We start from the raw sequence: 19,389 nt of genomic DNA, 5'->3' as shown, positions 1-19,389 counted from the left end.
TGCAAATACAGCGTCTTGACATTCAGCTTCCAAAATTGATTACAAAAATTACATATCAATACGATAAAGTGGTGCAAAATTTACAATAAACAGTACACAATAACATTACGCACACCTTCACAAAGAAAATGGCCACCGCAATGATATGCTTTTTTTTTTTGCTGAACATAAGCAGCACAATTGATAAGCTTTACATTCAAACACCTTAAAAGGCCAATACAAGAGACAATTCTTTCACAATTATTTTTCAAGAAAAAAAAAAGTCCTTTCCCCCCCCTTTTTTGTTAAATAAAGCAACTGTGTGTTTGATATAAGCATAAGTACAAAGTTCAAGGGTTTCTGGTCAGGTGATTGTTTTTGCAAATATGGAAAATAGCGCAGTACTGTTATACGGAACACAGTGTTTGTGCCACGCTGATCTCAGTCTGAGATCTTTTGAAGAACAAACCTGTCTGTTTCTTCTGAGAGACAAGTGATATTACATTAAGAAATGAGTAAACATGCTGTATACTGTCGGTTTTAAGCCAATAAGCCTAAAACAAATCTAATGTCTTTAAAGAGTCGGTTTTGTAACATAGTTTTGCGATCGAACCCCCATCTCTGTAATCTAATGTAACAACCGAATCCGGTGATGGAGCAAAACTGGCACCACACTCTTCAATCCTAAACACTCAAACTCACGCCTAGGGCCTATTCATCATCCCGACCTGCCTACATGCCCGTTTATGGACAGTGGGAGTAAACCCCAAAGAACTCTCTGGGGGAAACATGTAAAACCAGGGACGGATTACGGACCGGGCCAGCGGGGCCACTGCCCAGGGGCCCTTGGGGGCAGGAGGGCCGTGGGGCCCCTTGCCCAAAACAATTTGCAACGCTTATCAACAATGTATTTTCGTTTGTCTATTTTAGAGGGCCTACATTCTTTGATCCTCTGCCTACAAGGGCCCCTGACCCTATAGGGAGGGCTTTTGGCTGCCAAGGGCCCTTGAATGGTTGACTTTTATAGACATTTCCATTTCTATTTCGAACTAGCACATTCTAGATAATTCAAACAAATAATGTTTGTTATGGTACGATCTGGTTGTGCTACGTTGCTACCTGTCTCTATAAACAGGGATGGATAACCTGGTGCTAACATTAACGTGAGGTACTGTACCAGGCTGTACTGATTATAATTTGAGATTCAACTTAGTGTATCAACTTAAGCCACTTTCTTTTCACTTTTTCCGAGGTAAAAAGCGGCAAAAGATAGTTTGGTCAACATCATTCTGCTTTTACAACACGGTACGCGTACGCCGCACTAGTTTGGACCCACAAGTGGCATGATGACGTAGCAATGCTACGTCCCAGACAATGCTGGTATTTTTTTTGGGGGGGGGGGCCCTTGGAACGTTTTGCCCAGGGGCCCACACAACCCATAATCCGTCCCTGTGTAAAACTCCAAACAAGTACAGTAGTAACATGAGCTCACAATTGAAACCCCGGAGCCGTGAGGCAGCTATGCTAACTACCTACATGCTAATCACCCCATACTCTTACTCTTCGTATGCTCCCTAATCATGCACATAGCTTTATTAACTGCATTTACAGATCCATAAACACTAGCAGCAATATGATTAGTGTGTTTTGGTGTAAAATTAGCAAGTTGGCTTAAGCGATGGCTTCTGCATTCAGTGGCACTTACAGAATTGATGGTTTAGTCTAGCTTAGTATTTATAAAATCATATCCACCATCTCTTGCCCTTGATGGTCCTTTGTTTCCTCATGAAGCAGTAAAAAAAAAAAAAAATCTGACCCTCTAGCTAAAAAATCCTTGTGCTGTTAAAGGATTATTTTTACAATAATAGGACGAACGCAAAGGATAGAAACGTGTACAAAAACAAGGCCTCGTTAGGGACGTCTTTGAATTGTTCTCTGAGTGAAACAGCGCTCGGTTCCTGGACTTGTTCACCTTCCAGGGAGTACAAGAACAGGTTTAGGTAATTGGGTTTAAAAAATGGACTAATGGATTTCTATTACACGTGGTAAATAACACACCTTTAAAGAAGAGGATTAGCGCCAGTTCTGACTTTAGACAATTCTGACTTCAATCCCAGATAAAACCTTCTTAGACTAAAGTCGGAATTTTGACATTAATGTCTGAAATCCGATGTTAAAGTCAGAATTCGGACATTAAAGTCAGGATTTTCAGATGAACGTCAGAATGCTAGGATTAAAGTAACATTTCTGATTTTTTTTTTATTAAAGTCATATTTTTAAGATTAACAATTTTTTTTTATTAACATCAGAATTTTGAGATCAACAACAGACTTCTGATATTCAGATTAATGTCATAATGCTGAGATTAAAGTCAAAATTCTGAGACTAAAGCCAGAATTTTTGAAGTTAATGACAAAATCTTTTTTATTAAAATTATGAGATTAAACTCTTATTTAAAAAAAAAAAAAAAAGTCAGAACCCAATATTTTTTTAATGGTGGCTCTAATCCTCCTCCGTTCACCTTAATAACACTGCATGGCAAGATTTGTCTCCTGAATTGGCTGGATTGAAGTGAAAACACTGTGTGCAGTAGTATTACATTTTAAGGAGCTCTGTGGTGTGTGTGTTAACAGTCCAAGCCATCATCGCGTGGTTGACATGCCCAGAGAGAAACAAACAGTCATAGTAGGACACAGTGAAGCCTGGCTGTTCCGGATGGCCTGTCTGCTCGCCATTTGGTTTTCTTCTTCTTCTGCGCCCTCTCAGGAACCTGCTGCCTGTTGAAACAGAAAGCAAAAGAATAGTCGAATTAAAGAAAAATTGGATAAATGAGACTCTGATAGTGTTTTGTCATTTAACCTGACGGAATTCCCATTGCCATCCAAAGCTCTGGCTTAAATCCAGTATCTCTCGTGCTAAATTGATGAATGCAGTCTCATGTGCTTTACTTCCGACATGGTTGCAGGAGCTACTCCTGGACTCAACCGTTACCATTACAGGCTTTCAGACAGTACAGGCTGACGGAGACTGCAGGTTGTGTGGTAGGAAGAAGAGGATTGCAGTGTTTGTTAACAGCAGATTACTTCTAAGGAACTTATCTGTAGTCCAGATATCTACTGTTGGCCTTCAGTCTGCGACTGTATCAGCTGATGCAAAAGTTTATATCTGGCATTATTATTGCTGTTTACATTTCTGCAGATGTTACATGTGACATCATACACTCTGTTACTGCCAGACTACAAACAACATCCAAATACTGTCATAGCTATCTCAGGAGACTTCAATTAAACTTCTCAACTTTTTAGCAACTGTCTCACTAGGGAAAATAGAACTTGCAAATGTAAAAAAATGCACCTTGCCCTTTTGGCAGATCAGACCACAACTTGGTTCTTCTCATCCCCACCTACACACCCATCATCCAGCAGCAGCCTGTTACCACAAGAAAGATTTGGAGGTGGACACGGGAAGCTAATGAGACTCTGCTGGGCTGTTTTAAAGCACATACAGTAGTGTGAAAAACTATTTGCCCCCTTTCTGATTTCTTATTCTTCTGCATGTTTGTCCCACAAAATGTTTCTCATCATCAAACACATTCAACTATTATTTAAAGATAACACAAGTTAACACAAAATGCAGTTTTTAAATGATGGTTTTTATTATTTAGAGAGAAAAAAAAATCCAAACCTACATGGCCCTGTGTGAAAAAGTAATTGCCCCCTAAACCTAATAACTGGTTGGGCCACACCCTTAGCAGCAATAACTGCAATCAAGCGTTTGTGATAACTTGCAACGAGTCTTTTACAGCGCTCTGGAGGAATTTTGGCCCACTCATCTTTGCAGAATTGTTGTAATTCAGCTTTATTTGAGGCTTTTCTAGCATGAACCGCCTTTTTAAGGTCATGCCACAACATCTCAATAGGATTCAGGTCAGGACTTTGACTAGGCCACTCCAAAGTCTTCATTTTGTTTTTCTTCAGCCATTCAGAGGTGGATTTGCTGGTGTGTTTTGGGTCATTGTCCTGCTGCAGCACCCAAGATCGCTTCAGCTTGAGTTGATGAACAGATGGCCGGACATTCTCCTTTAGGATTTTTTGGTAGACAGTAGAATTCATGGTTCCATTTATCACAGCAAGCCTTCCAGGTCCTGAAGCAGCAAAACAACCCCAGACCATCACACTACCACCACCATATTTTACTGTTGGTATGATGTTCTTTTTCTGAAATGCTGTGTTACTTTTACGCCAGATGTAACGGGACACGCACCTTCAAAAAAGTTCAACTTTTGTCTCGTCGGTCCACAAGGTATTTTCCCAAAAGTCTTGGCAATCAGTGAGATGTTTTTTAGCAATTGAGACGAGCCTTAATGTTCTTTTTGCTTAAAAGTGGTTTGCGCCTTGGAAATCTGCCATGCAGGCCGTTTTTGCCCAGTCTCTTTCTTATTGTGGAGTCATGAACACTGACCTTAATTGAGGCAAGTGAGGCCTGCAGTTCTTTAGATGTTGTCCTGGGGTCTTTTGTGGCCTCTCGGATGAATTGTCTCTGCGCTCTTGGGGTAATTTTGGTCGGCCGGCCACTCCTGGGAAGGTTCACCACTGTTCCATGTTTTTGTCATTTGTGGATAATGGCTCTCACTGTGGTTCGCTGGAGTCCCAAAGCTTTAGAAATGGCTTTATAACCTTTACCAGACTGATAGATCTCAATTACTTTTGTTCTCATTTGTTTCTGAATTTCTTTGGATCTTGGCATGATGTCTAGCTTTTGAGGTGCTTTTGGTCTATCTCTGTGTCAGGTAGCTCCTATTTAAGTGATTTTTTGATTGAAACAGGTGTGGCAGTAATCAGGCCTGGGGGTGACTACAGAAATTGAACTCAGGTGTGATAAACCACAGTTAAGTTATTTTTTAACAAGGGGGGCAATTACTTTTTCACACAGGGCCATGTAGGTTTGGATTTTTTTTCTCCCTAAATAATAAAAACCATCATTTAAAAAACTGCATTTTGTGTTCAATTATGTTATTACTGAATAATAGTTAAATGCGTTTGATGATCAGAAACATTTTGTGTGACAAACATGCAAAAGAATAAGAAATCAGGAAGGGGGCAAATAGTTTTTACACCACTGTACTGGAGCCCCATGACTGACTCCATGACAGACTACATAACAGTGTACATACTGTAAACTTCTGTGTCCTAACAGGACAATGAGATGTTTTGCTAATAACAAGGCTTGGATTACCAATGGTCTAAAGAAGCCGGTGAACAGGAAGAGGAGAGCCTTCAGAGATGGGTAAAGATCTGCTGAGGAAGTTCCAGAAGAATCGGAAAGTGTAACTGAGGAAGAGCAAAGATGAATACTGAAGCAAGCTGGAAAATAAGCTCTTCCACCTTGTCCAGCAACATGGAGGCGTCCCTTAAATTCACTCTCTGGTTCAAGAATTCAGACAATGAGACGGCTGGAGAGACTGAATCAAAACAAGGCTGCAGGTCCTGATGGGATCAGCCTCAAAGTTCTGAAGACATGTGCTAACCGGATATGTGGGACAGATTTAAAAATTTACAGGTTCCTATGCTGTGGAAGACATCCTGCCTTGTTATACAGTAGTTCCAAAGAAGTCATCTCTATCCATCCTCAATGACTACAGACCAGTCGCTCTTACATCTCATAATGAAGGTTTTGGAAAGACTGGTGTTCCACCATCTCAGACCTCAAGTTAGCACCTTATTAGACTCAACGCAGTTTGTCTACCACCCTCAGGTTGGTGTGGGCAGCCTTGTGAGAATCATGCTTTTTGATATCTCCAGTGCCTTTAAGAAAAGAGAAGCTCTTAAACAGGACCTCTCAAGCTTAATATTTAAAGGTCCGAAGGGTCTATCCAAGGTCAAAGGTCCAGAACAGATGGAGATGAGCAAATGACTTTTATTAAACTTGTTTGACAAACAAGGAAACTATTAAGCTTAGCCCTAATCTCGGGCCGGGGTCACTGAAACCACAAACTTCAAGCGTTTTTTTCCAAAGTAGAAAAAAAGACACTTTATTACATTGTATTATTGCATTGCTAAGTTGAGGTGTGAGCTGGGTCTGGATTGACTTGTCATGGGGCATGGACCCGAAGAAGCCCTGCTCTAGAAGATACAGGTCACCTCCACAACTTCCTGGATTAATGACAATCTGACAGACAGACCTCAATTTGTGGGTAAGTAAAGGAAACAGCTCTCTCTTTTATTTTCGATTGAACCCTGTCATCTGTAGTTCTCAGATGACTGCACCCTAAATGTAGCCAAGACCGAGGAGATGATTGTGGACCTCAGAAGGACTAGGACTCCATGAAACACAGTCTATAATTTGGATGAGGAGGTCGTGGAGAGCTACAGATACTTTGGAGTTCATCTTGACCACAGATTGGACTGGAATTGGACAGAGCAGACTCTACTTCAGGTCCTCTACTTCGGGTGACATTAAGCAAATGAACAAGCTAATCAAGACGGCTAGGTCACTATTGGAGACTCCCCTGGAGTGCTTGGAGCTGGTGGTGGTAAGAATTAAGCTACATAACATCATGTTGAACATCACGGAGAACACGTCATATCCCCTCCACAAACTATTAGCTAACCAGCGGAGCACTTTCAGCAAGAGAATACTTCAGCTCTGCTCAAGGCCTTAACTGCAGACAGCAATTAGACTTTACAATAGCTCCGCTGTGTGTCAGGAGAAGGATCTCATTCTTTGACAATATCACTATAAATATGATCATATACATTCTGCATTTATTAAACCTTAATATGTTAAGATCCCATCAATCAATGCACCTAAACCTATAGTCTATTATGTTTTTCACCTGGTTGCATTGTTCTTTTATTTTCAATTTAATATGACAACATAGCTATCTGACCCATCTCAGCTACTCAGACACATCTCTGTTTGGATGTTCTCCGAGCCTTTCCATGCTTAACCCATGCCTAAAAATTTCAGAGCCCGGAACTCTGGTGTTCTCACTGATCAAAATAAACCAGACTGTGGGATCAAAAGTATTTGAAAATGATCCCGAGTTCCTAACATGAAAACGCCCTTATAGACAGATTGTCAGGTGCATCAAACCAGTTCTGTAGCAGGTGAAGCCACTAATATGATGGAGAAACACACACTATTCTCTCCTGCCATCTGGAAAAAGATACGTCAGCATTCGGGCCCACACAACAACACAAGGTAATAGTTTCTTTCCATAAGCCATCAGACATTTAAATATCCAGAGACCGCAATGACACACACACGCACAAACACACACACACACACACATTCTCACGCTAAACTGAAAACCATTTAACCAGGCTGCTGAAAACCCTTAGAATACTGAGTAAAAATAACTAGTATAATAAGTAAACATGCAACAAAAATATATACATTTAATTATATTATTAATAATAATAATAATAAAAGATGCAATGAGTATGAACATGGCATACTGTCATAATGATGTACTGCCATGTTATACTCACTGCATTTTATTGAATTTATTTGCACTTTTAGAGTCATTAGTACTTTGTACTGGTCAGCGCGGTACTGTCCTTAACCGTGCACATTGTCTTGCACATTGCTTCCTGTACCGTCTTGGATTGTTTGTACAAACTTGCACTTGTGCATTTTATTTATTCCTGGGTTTTAGTATCATTTCGCATGTTGGTTTGTCTCACTATGTAAAGTATCGTACCTGCTGTAACTATTACTATTATCCAAGCCGTTGGATGATGTCAAAGTAATCGCAATATAAAAGTAACAATTGTGAAATGTTAACTTCCAGTTGCCAAATGGAAAGACACAGTTTTGCATACAAAAGCATCTAGCATCTAGCATGTAGCATAACATCATAATTTTAAGTTGTAAAGTCACAGTTGCAAATAAATCTGTGTAGAATGTTCATACTGTACATGTAGCTTTTCTTCTAAATACAGCACTAAATATAATAACCACATTATTTTTTCATCATCAGGGACAGAATAACTCAAAACTTAAAAATTACTCAAACTTCACTCACCGAATCACTCTCACGAGCTCGTGGAACGCTTTATCGACGTTCATGGGTGGATCCTTCGCGCTCGTTTCGATGTATGTGATCTAGACAAGGCAAACATGCATTCTGAAGAAATTATTTAGTATATTTAGGATTTCAAAAATAAAATTTGGGCAAAAAAAAATCATAAATAAATTCATACAGTAAAACACACTTGCATGCAAAATGGTAAAACTGTGGGTTTGTATCTGTACCAGTCAATGATCTAATTTTACTCCAAATGTATGCCATACTGCAAATCTATCAAAACATCCCCCGAGCGTAAAATTGAATTGAGCGTCCTGCAATATCTTTACTCAATTTGCAATGGAATGCTTGCTCGTCTAGTTAACAATGGCCTCTGTGCTGCAATGTTCTGAACTGGTTATCAAAAAGTCGAAAGTATTTGGCCAAACCTGCAATGGCATTGTATCCAAATACATACACTTCAATATGCAGTTGGTCCCGCTTTTGCAGCTATAACCGCTTCCACTCTGTCCATTGTGGTGTGTTTCTGTGGGAATTCGTGCTCATTTATTCCATAGAGCATTTATGAGGTCGGGCACTGGTGTTGGACGGGAAGCCCAGGCTCGCAATCTCTATTCCAGTTCATCCCGAAGGTGCTGGATGGGGTTGAGGTCAGGGCTCTGTGTCCAGGCCAGTCAAGTTCTTCCACACCGAACTCATCACACCGTGTCTTTATAGTCCTCGCTTTGTGTACTGGGGCACAGCCATGTTGGAATAGAAAAGGGCCTTCACCAAACTGTTGGCACAAAGTTAATAAAAAGCAGAGCATTGTCCAAGATGTCTTGGTTTGCTGAAGCATTAAGATTGTCCTTCACTGGGGATAAGGGGCCTGATTGAAACACCCTAACAGGTTTGGCCGAATACTTTTTTTTCATATAGTGTAGATTATGAAAAAATGCTGGAATTCCATATGGGCTGTAATCCAACATTATATACAATCATTTATTTCCGTCAGAGTAACTGCTTAGACGAGGCATAAACCTGACACACTTCAAAAGCATGAAGCTGCTTTACAAATAGTGAAGAAGCACCTACGCTGTGTTTCATGGCCATCTCCTTCCCCTGGTCGCTTGTGATTTTGCGCAAATGCACCAAGTCGACTTTATTGGCAACGAGGACCATCGGAAAGGACTCCCTACATGTGTATGCACACACACACACAAACACACACACAAACACAATGGAAAAAGTGAGTATCAGGCCCTAATACAGGGCTGTCATAAGAAGAAGAAGAACAACAACAACAACAAATGATTACACAATACAGTCTGATGTATGGATACAGTTGTACCAGCAACATTTCTTCTGTGCGATAAGCGCTTCCTCAAGCATCATAGTATTCATAAAAACACAGTTTAGGACCACAGACTATCTGTGTCTGGACCATCTGCGCCTTGGTTGACAGGAGTGTTTTATATTTTTATTTTTATTAACGCATAGTAATGTTGTGCTGTTTATACGTCTCATCTGTGTCAGTGATATGGGTAGAAATCTTTCATCTGTATCTTATAAATATTTCCAATACCCATATCATCCGGGCGGCACGGCAGCTTAGTTGTTAGCACTCCCACAGTCCGTGTGTGTGGAGTTTGCATGTTCTTCCCATGTCCTACTACAGTTCAGTTCAGAGTCTATGACTGGGTGTTTAAATCTTTGTTCTTGCGCCTTGCAGGGGATTGCAAACCCAACCAGGGCGTACCCCATCTTGTGCCTTGAGTTCCCTGGGAAAAATTCCGGTCTCCTGAAATCCTACACTGTAGAGATGATGGATGGAAGTGGTTTCTGTCCAGTTCCTGATTTATTTATTATGGTGTTCAGCAAATCATTGTGAAGTCTTGGCATTCTGCTGTGTCTATATATTTTTTATGCTAGATGAATACTTTTAGGGGCACGCTGGTGTAGTGGTTAGGCATCGCCTTGCTCCTCCAGGGCCTGGGTTCAATTCTCGGCCAGACTCGATTCCCGTCTCTGTGTGCATGGAGTTTCTATGTTCTCCACGTGCTTGGTGGGTTTCCTCCAGGTACTCTGGTTTCGTCCAACAGTCCAAAGATATGTAGATTAGGCTAATTGGAGTTCCGAAATTGCCCATAGTGTGTGAGTGAGTGTGTATATGTGTGTGCCCTGTGATGGATTGGCACTATGTCCAGGGTGTACCCCACCTCGTGCCCTAAGTCCCCTGGGATAGGCTCCAGGCCCAACGTAACCGGATGAAGCGGTAAAGATGATGAGTGAGAATACTCTTAGGTTGACCTTTATGGTTTGATGGTTTTGTCATTACTGTGTCTGTCTTGCACTCAATTTTATCTTGATATAACCTAATCAGGTTTAGTAGATCTGTTTCAGATATAACCGAATAAACATCTATCCTTTTTTACCTGTCCTTCACTCTCAGGATGAGTTGATGGAAACGGTCCACATGCTCAAAGCTGGCCTTGTCGGTCACTGAAAACACTATGAGGAAGCCATCTCCAGTCCTCATGTACTGCTCCCTCATGGCACTGAACTCCTCCTGACCTGCCGTGTCTAGTACTACACACAAACAGACACACACAGAGAGAGAACAGAGAGCGGGAAAGAGAGACAGATTATGACAAGTGATCAAATCGCAGGACGGGTTTTTAGTGCTGTCAAGCTTGTGATCTTATTCTGATAGCAGGTTTGGATGAAGAGAAACGTACAGGACCCAGATAATGATCAGCGATTTATTAACGTTTTCTTCTCGTTTTTTTACGGTATTTGTAAAAACAAAGAAGGATGATGTTGGAGTTAAGTATTTAATAGGTTTCTTAAGAGGAACTGGACTAGAAAAGAGGATTTAAACTGGAAGGAAGATGAAGGAGATGAAGACCAGAAGGTGGCAGTAATGCAACGTTGAGGATGCCACCCGCCAGTAAACACCAAGGAGAAGATAATAAGCCATCCGTGGGGTTATTATACTGCAGGTGGCACTAATGCTGGTACATTAACACCACCTACTGTACAGGTCTGTAAAGATGTCTGTGACTATTGTGCTGAATTTCCTGACTGCACCGTGAAAATGGGTTTTTTAAATCCAAGGGGCACTGTGGGGGGAATCGAGCTAAATAAGATTAAACAGGATTACATTAAAGCTCACGATCAAATGACACGTAAATCTCTAAAGTGACATGAAAGACAAAAAATGTAAAAAATAAATAAATAAATAAATAAATAAATAATGGTGCTTTTTTTCCTTTCGGTGTCTTACAAACTTTGTCTGGAAACACTATTTAAGCTCCGCCTTCATCGTCTAGGTTTTTACCATATTTATTTGAGAGCAAATTATTGTAACCAATCATAATGCAGAAGGCGAGATTACTTAACCTCACGCACGCTAGCTAAGATTTTTCCAATCATTCGTTTTCATTATTTCAATAATCAGCATTATTATCGCACCTCCGGGGTCAAGGGTTCAATTCCCGGCTCAGGTCTCGGTTTCCTCGGTTTAGACCAACTGGCATTTCTAGGTTGTCCATAGTGAGTGTGTGTTTGTGCCCTGCGATGAATTGGCACCCCATCCTGGAGCCTATACTTGTGCCCCCTGGAATAGGCTCCAGCCCCCGCAAACCTTCACAGGATAAACGGTATAGAGAGCATTATTATTATTAGAGAGCAATACATTTATTATACCGTATGTAAACGTGGTTTAGACTGACACTGAAGCTACATTCACATTACAAGCCACTACAAGTGGCCTTTTTTCTGACATTTACAGTATGTGGACACTCCTGTCCTCTTAAACGGCACTGGTGTACATCGATACGTCTTTGTTTGTGCCATCTAGGTTAAACCATGTCATTTTCATTGCGAGCGATCATTTATTTCAAACAAGAGATGCAATTTTAGCAAAATATCTGCTTGTGCTTTGGGTTTTGCTCTGGAGGACGACAAGCAGATAGTTGGCTGTGTTTATCGTGACCCAGAAGAAGGAAGCAGGCGTAGATGGCGTAGGCGTAGGTGGTGTAGAAGTTAGCAATGTTGCTCTGCACCTCCAGGTTCCGGGTTCAATTCCCGCCTCGGGGTCTGTGTTTACATGTTTCCCCAGTGCTTGTTGGGTTTCCTCCGGTTTCCTCCCAAAGATATATGCAGATTAGGTTAAACGGTGTTCCCAATTTGCCCGTACTGTGTGAATGTTGACCGTTGTAAAAATTTTAATACTGTAAATACAATGGCCTCCATGGTCCCTAGTTACACTACAGAGGTTCCCAGATGAATGAATTTTTAATACCTTAAATCTTCTTTATTTCACTCCTCATCCGAAGCCGGAGTACCCGGAGGAAACCCCATCAAGCACAAGGAGAACAAGGCGTGAATCGAACCCGGACCCTGAGGGTGCAAGGCGTCGGTGCTAACCACTAAGCCACCGTGTCCCAAAAAATGCTAAGAAAAAAAATATCTGAGAGTTATTTCAGCTGGAGCATTAATATACACTTTGTTGGAGCTCTGAGACCTCCGAGTTCACTTGTTAAAGACATGGTATAACATGGGACCTTTAATGGAGTTCAGGACAAACTAGACACCAACACAAAGTACTCAGATGGTGTAATAAGCACCTAAACAAACAGACATGCAGATTAAATCTTGTGTAAGCAGGGGCATAGCAACACACAAACACACCAAATAAAACTCAGATTATCCTAAGCACATAAAGTACCATGCACCCGTCCACAGACCAAATAAAGATATTGGGCCTCGTTCATCAAACCGGACAGATTCATTCATTATGGATTAAAATGTTCAGAAGCACAAAAAAAAAAAAAAGGTTTTGTGTCTTACTTATGTGTATCAGCTTCAAGTAATATAATTAGCATGAATTACGCTGACATTGACATCTGCTGTATTAAGCACACACCCTGATCCAGAGGGGGGAACCAAAAAAGTTACACACAAACACATACTGTACATACACACCCGGACACGCATCGTAAGCACAGTCACATGTGTATGCTTGGAGTATGCACAGGCACACCCTCGAAAGAAAAAGTAAAACACACACACACACACACACACACACACACAGAGTAAGCACAGTCACACCCTTGATCAAATTAGACAAAGGGACTGTAAATCCACACTTAATAATACACTTAACAATAGTGACACACACACACACACACACACACTGACAGTAAAAGAGCTCTTACCGTCCAGTATTGCCCACTGTCCGTCGATCTCTGTGTGTTTGAGGTAGGAGTCCTCGATGGTCGGGTCGTAATCAGGCACGAAGATCTTCTGAAAGAACTGAATGGTGAGGGCGCTCTTGCCCACGCCGCCGTCACCCACCACCACCAGCTTATAAGTGGGCAGGTTGTCCCCGGGCACAGCGCTCGTCGCCATGGAGACCGCTACACCTGGTCACACACACACACACACGCACATAATGGATGGGAATGAGAGGAGAAGCGATGAACCCTAACACTCTAAATGGGCTGTAAAGCGATACGTAGGCCACAGCTTTTGAGAATAAGCAGGCACTCGGTTAATATCTGCTGATCGAAGCTTTTTATGGGCGTCCAAATAAAAGCACTCGTGCGTATAAAATATCGATTACATCCAGTAAAACAAGCATGTGAGAGATTTTTTCCCCATACCTTCCCGTACAACTTGTACTTAAATGTAATGTTCAACTTTCAGAACACGCTGCGATCGGGAATTCATCTTTGCTTTCACATTTGGCATCTATGGCTGCGTGGCGAGGAATGGCCGTGCTTTTTACATGGGATGGATAACAATATACTCTTCCGTGTCTATCAGAGAGGCTAGTTAGAGTTTGCGGTGAATTAGTGGACCGTTTTGTTTTAAACTGAGATATATCCGAGCAAACAAAAAAAGTGCAACTACAGTACAATTCATGCCACAGCGTCTCCTCCGCTCGTGGTTGTAAATCCACGGTTGTTGGAATGAGAACTTAACCACAGAAAGAAGATCAGTGTGAATCGTTACCGGTGAATATTCCACTTTATCCTGTATATAGGGTCGTGTGGGCCTGGAGCCTAAGAGGTGGGGTACACACTGGACAAAGTGCAAATCCATCACAGGGCACATGGACACACAAGCTCAGTCACACACCACCGGCGATTTGGGAACTACAATTAGCCTAATCTGCATGTCTTTGGACAGTGGGAGGAAACTGGACTACCCGGAGGAAACCCACCAAGCACGGGGAGAACATGCAAACTCCATGCACACGGAGACAGAGGCAGGAACCGAATCGAGCGACCCTGGGGGTGCAAGGCGACAATGCTAACCAGTGAAATGAATGAGTTCTGCAACATTACTGTGCCGAGAAAAAAAACTTAGGGAAAACGTCTTGAAAATACTTCGCATTTACATTTAAGCATTTGGCAGATGCTCTTATCCAGAGCGACTTAATTTTTTTTTTTTCATCTCATTATACATCTGAGCAGTTGAGGGTTAAGGGCCTTGCTCAAGGGCCCAACAGTGGCAACCTTGGTGGTTGTGGGGTTTGAACCTGGGATCTTCCGAACCGTAGTCCAATGCCTTAACCACTGAGCACGTGGAGTCTGCAAAGAAGTTTGCAAAGAAGTCGTGGAGTCTGCAGTCGACTGAGCGGAATGAGGGAGTCAATACTAAGCTTGTACAGCAACATGCTGAATTTGTGCACACATCACAGCAGAGTACTTCCTGTAGTTGCTCAAGTGGTGGCCCTAGATCGGATTCATATCTATTATATGATCGTGCAGATACAGTGCATCCGGAAAGTATTCACAGCGCATCACTTTTTCTACATTTTGTTTTGTCACAGCTTTATTCTAAAATGGATTAAATTATTTTTTTTCCTACACACAACACCCCATAATGACAACATGAAAAAAGTTTACTTGAGATTTTTGCCTTAGTCAGGAAGGCTGACCAAGAACCCAATGGTAGAGTGGCCAGATGGAAGCCACTCCTTAGTAAAAGGCACATGGCAGCCCGCCTGGAGTTTGCCAAAAGGCACCTGAAGGATTCTCAGGTCTGACGAGACTCTCTGGCCACTCTACCATATAGGCCTGACTGGTGGATTGCTGCAGAGATGGTTGTCCTTCTGCAGGGTTCTCCTCTCTCCACTGATGACCTCTGGAGCTCTAACAGAGTGCCCATTGGTTCTTGATCACCTCCCTAACTAAAGCCCTTCTCCCCCGATCGCTCAGTTTAGATGGCCGGCCAGCTCTAGGAAAAGTTCGGGTGAAACGGGTAAATTTTAATACATGAAACGTTTTGCCTCTTTTAGCGATATGTTGGGCGCTCGCTGACGTTACTCAGCGCCTACAGCAACCTGGTGGAGCTGAGACTCAAACCACCAACCTTTCAACAGTGCCTTAACCCTCTGAGCTACCACCGCCCCTAAACACAGGTCATCATGGGTTGTCCTGTACATCGGTAATGTACGGTGATTTCCGTTTATAAACACACATAGATGCATATGTGGAAAATTCGAATTTCTGAAACTTTTTAGATATCTAGAATAAATAGCACACACAGCTTTAGGCATAATCCATCATCAAAGCATCATTTAATGCTAACATTCTAACCATGAACTAGATTTATTTTCATATTTTTTTAAATAATCCCATAACATTTTGATAACAGGGCAAATTTACACATTATAATATAAATCCTGATCCACATTTCATCAAAAATACAATATACTGATGTCACAAGTTTCACAGCTTTGTGGATTTATCGCCTGCTAGTTCGATTTTCAGAAATAACACATTTCTTGCATAAACAGTTTAGTAAGCGATATTAGAAACAATTGCTGTGTTGAGGATGTTAAGTCGCATCCAACCCATAGCCCTGAACCAAAAAATAACTAAATAAAAACACTCGTCCGGCTTCACCAGGAAGCACAACGCCCAGCGCCATTTCAAAAGCGTCTATCCACAAAGGTGTCTTTCGTACGATTCTAGATCATAAAAATACAGTAACTATTCGATATCAGCCCATGATTAGCACTTGACATCATTTCAGTGAAGTAATTCACTATGGTGAAAGAGTGGAAGTAAACATTAAGAAATCGTACATACTCAAATAGACAAGTTTTGAAATAATCATGAGCCTCTCCTTCAAGCAGCAACAGTTATACTGCTCTATAATCCAGCTTTATCGGTTACAAACAACCCGGATTAACTGTCGAACTTGCTCCGTATTGCAACAGTGACAACAATTACATACTATGGATATATAACATTTACACTTACAGTGTCCGAATATAATAATTTTAATTACTTTTTAATTAAATCAACTGCATTTTAATTATCAATTGCTGTTGGTCTACCAGTCATACAGTGCTCTTTACCAAAGACCTACTGTAAGTACCAAAATGCGTGCGATATACTTTTTGCATCTTGTGATGCCAAACAAAATTCAGAGTGAGTGCCTAAGGCATGTTTACTGTCTGTCTGCATGGTTGTCCTTGTAAGTAAAGATTGGAAAAAAGTTATATATGGTGGTGGCTTAGTGGTTAAACACTGTTGTTCTGCACAAAGGTAATGGGGTGGATTCCCACCTTGAGTCTGTATGCATGTAGTTTCCATGTTCCCCCCATGCTTGGTGGGTTGCTTTCAGGTACTCAGGTTTCCTCCCACAGTCCAAAGATATGCAGATTAGACTAATTTCCCCAAATTGTCCGTAGTGTGTTGCTTGGACCGAATTGCCAAAAAAGAAATAAATTATATATTCAATATTGTAAAAATCTGCAATGTCTTTTACATTTAAAGGGCTGGAATCCCAAGTTACAATTCATAGATGACTTCTTTATTTATGTCAATAATAAAAGAAAAAACATAACGATTATTTTAAATCTTATTGCGATTACAATTTAAACTGTGACATCTATCAACATACCTATCGATTTATACTTATTGCTTTTGAGGTGGTAAAATACTGCTTTTCCTCTATGTGCGCTCTTAACTGTTCACAAAGCCAATTATTTGTTTAGAATTGTAACTAAAAACTGAAAAGGAAAAGACTTATATGCAAGATGCATATATATATATAAAATTATGATACCTACAGAATTGCTATACAAGTTGCATCGGTACCTAGGTATTGTGATAATATCATATCAGCTGGTCCCTGGTGATTTCCGTCCCTAGTAAATTTTGCTAGCCTTTTGCGATCAGATAATCGCTCTGGTCCATATAATTAGTCGAAATACAGTACATTTCTGACTCTGACCCCAAATCTGAGAAGTCCACGTCACGTGCCTCCGACACAGTTGTCCAGGATTCGATATTTAACTGAATGTAAACAAAATCCACAGACAGCATAGAACCATGAAATAAATGTGCTTCTACAATACAATGTGTGTGATATCATTTACATTGATCTTGCTGCTGCCCACTAGCACGCACTAGTACGTTAGGGAAGCACGCTGACCTCACCTGTGGTCAAAGATTACATCACCGCGTGCTCATTTTCTCTCAGTAAACATGCCATGCACACTGAACGGACCGAATGGGCTCATTGCTTATAACGAACACATGATTGAACCTGACATGGCAAAAGACATTCCGTGCAAAGATGCAATAGAGCATGAATGCAGGAATATTTTGCAGGTTTCTATCAAACCTAACAAGGTTTATTAGATTACAAAAAAAAACATGCAAAGTAGGTACTAGACTGAATATAGCCAATAGGTTATCTGCAGTATCTATGCATCTATCTATACTGTATACAGTGCATATGAATATTCATATTCTTGCAACCATCTTTCTAGCTGTGTAGGCGTTTAAGTCGTGCTTGGATCATTTACTTGAAATGTTTGTTTTTTTATTGTATGTAAATACAAAATATTCAAACATGCATATGTTTGAAAACATTTTTGATTGGTCTTTAAATGCAGATGTTTATTTATTAATTTATTTTAACCACACATGAAAAGGTTATTTCATGCGAACAGAAAGAAAAAAAAAACCTGGATCATTCTAATTTCTTGGACAGAAAGCAATAGTGTTTCCCTCCATAGACGTGTCTCTATTAAATGCTGTAAAGGTGTAAAAGCTTGATTTCTGTCTTTTAAGACACGCAGGATGCAGATCAGCTGTAAGCCCTTGGCATTAGTGAATTATTAATAGCACGGACGCCGAGGCCTGATGCTTCCTGCAGAGTGATTTTTTTTTTTTTTTTTTTTTTTTTTTTGTGCCATAACTGTCAAAGCCAGCAACAGTCTCTGACACACAAGAAAGAAACAACAGGAAAAACACATTAAAAGCAGAGTGTTACCGTTTAAGCAGAAGACACCAGGTGCGGATGAACAGGTCCTTTTGAGGACACGTTGAAGCAAACATTCCAGTTGGAACCCAGGCGGTGTGTTATTTTGTTTAGTTCTATTGTTTATTTATTTTTCGAACCTCAGTGTTACAATGTTGCCTCTTCCAGAACACAGCGCTCTTCATCCATCCGCTTCAAAGTGTTTCAGTTCCTTACACCGCGACAGCCGTTACATTTAAAACACACTTGTATTTAAAGGGGTGTTAGCAACTTCAAAGACACACGTCATCCTTTTACAAACATCCCTTTGCTTTGTTGCTTCGTTTGCTTTTATGAGGAATGTAAAATACATTTCGGAACAACCCACATAGTCATAGTCATGTTAGTAATAATAATGAAACGTGCTAATGGTAAGCGCGGGATCCCCCTGTCACAGCAATGGATCAGTCCACTGGCAGAGCTGGCAGGTTTAAAAGGAAAAAAAAAACGCACACTTCACAGTAAAGCAAAGTGATTTAAAGCAGGAAGAATGTCTTCTTAATTTTCTCAATGTCAGATGTTACCTAAATATTTATACACTCTATCATTAGTGATTAAACAAGACATATCACTGGCATGGAAGTGGAAAAAAGAAATCATGATCAAAATTTATTTGTATAACACTTTAGAAAGTAGATATTGTCACACAGTAGCTTCACACAAATCTACTGGAGATGTAGGTGTGTTTACATGTACAGTAGATCCATAATGAACAAGATGACAGTGCCAACAGCAACACCCTGGTGAGGTGCTATTAGGACAGAATCTATAAGTCAAAAAGGGAACTGTCATTCATAATTGTAAAGGAAATCATTGCAATTTACAGGATTATAAAAGACACAGTGCTGATCCCAAATTGCCCATAGTGTAATGGACTGGCACCCACTCCACCTTGTGCCCTAAGTCTCACGGGCTAGGCTCAAGCCCACCCGTGTCCCTGTACCCAGCATAAGTGGTATAGAAGATGAATGAATAAATGAATGGATCATATTGGGTTCTGTCATATCACTGTATATTGTATGTTACTGTACATTGAATGCACATGAATAAGTCCCACATCGTTG

At 40.8% G+C, this 19,389-nt stretch overlaps 1 protein-coding gene across 3 annotated transcripts; it reads right to left on the bottom strand.

Annotated features, from left to right (window-relative positions):
• Positions 1-456: 456 nt before the first annotated feature.
• Positions 457-18,480, bottom strand: mrasb (muscle RAS oncogene homolog b). Of its 3 annotated transcripts, XR_008357828.1 has the most exons (7): positions 18,299-18,480; positions 13,213-13,419; positions 10,426-10,579; positions 9,086-9,185; positions 8,469-8,786; positions 8,009-8,088; positions 2,730-2,756 (listed from the first exon to the last, which is right to left on the bottom strand). XR_008357828.1 is itself a non-coding variant. In XM_053492658.1 (6 exons), exons 2-5 carry the CDS (start codon positions 13,403-13,405, stop codon positions 8,039-8,041), a joined length of 519 nt encoding a protein of 172 aa, XP_053348633.1. In that variant the 5' UTR covers positions 13,406-13,419; positions 18,299-18,480; the 3' UTR covers positions 457-2,756; positions 8,009-8,038. The 3 variants fall into 3 exon arrangements, 2 of the variants coding, with proteins under 2 accessions (XP_053348633.1, XP_053348631.1); XM_053492658.1 differs by lacking the exon at positions 8,469-8,786 and having other exon boundaries at positions 457-2,756; positions 8,009-8,110; XM_053492656.1 differs by lacking the exon at positions 8,469-8,786 and having other exon boundaries at positions 457-2,756.
• Positions 18,481-19,389: the final 909 nt, after the last annotated feature.

The sequence above is a fragment of the Clarias gariepinus genome, chromosome 3 (genome assembly GCF_024256425.1).
Source record: "Clarias gariepinus isolate MV-2021 ecotype Netherlands chromosome 3, CGAR_prim_01v2, whole genome shotgun sequence".
Taxonomy (NCBI): domain Eukaryota; kingdom Metazoa; phylum Chordata; class Actinopteri; order Siluriformes; family Clariidae; genus Clarias; species Clarias gariepinus.
The sequence above is the reverse complement of the archived record's forward strand: the minus strand, read 5'-3'. Positions and strand labels throughout refer to the sequence as shown.

Coding starts and splice junctions, on each gene's coding strand:
- mrasb (XM_053492656.1), bottom strand. CDS start 13,405: ATGGCGACGAGCGCTGTGCCCGGGGACAACCTGCCCACTTATAAGCTG. Junction 10,580..13,212: donor ACAGTGGGCAATACTGGACG/GTAAGAGCTCTT, acceptor GTTTGTGTGTAG/TACTAGACACGGCAGGTCAG. Junction 9,186..10,425: donor ATCCTGAGAGTGAAGGACAG/GTAAAAAAGGAT, acceptor ATACACATGTAG/GGAGTCCTTTCCGATGGTCC.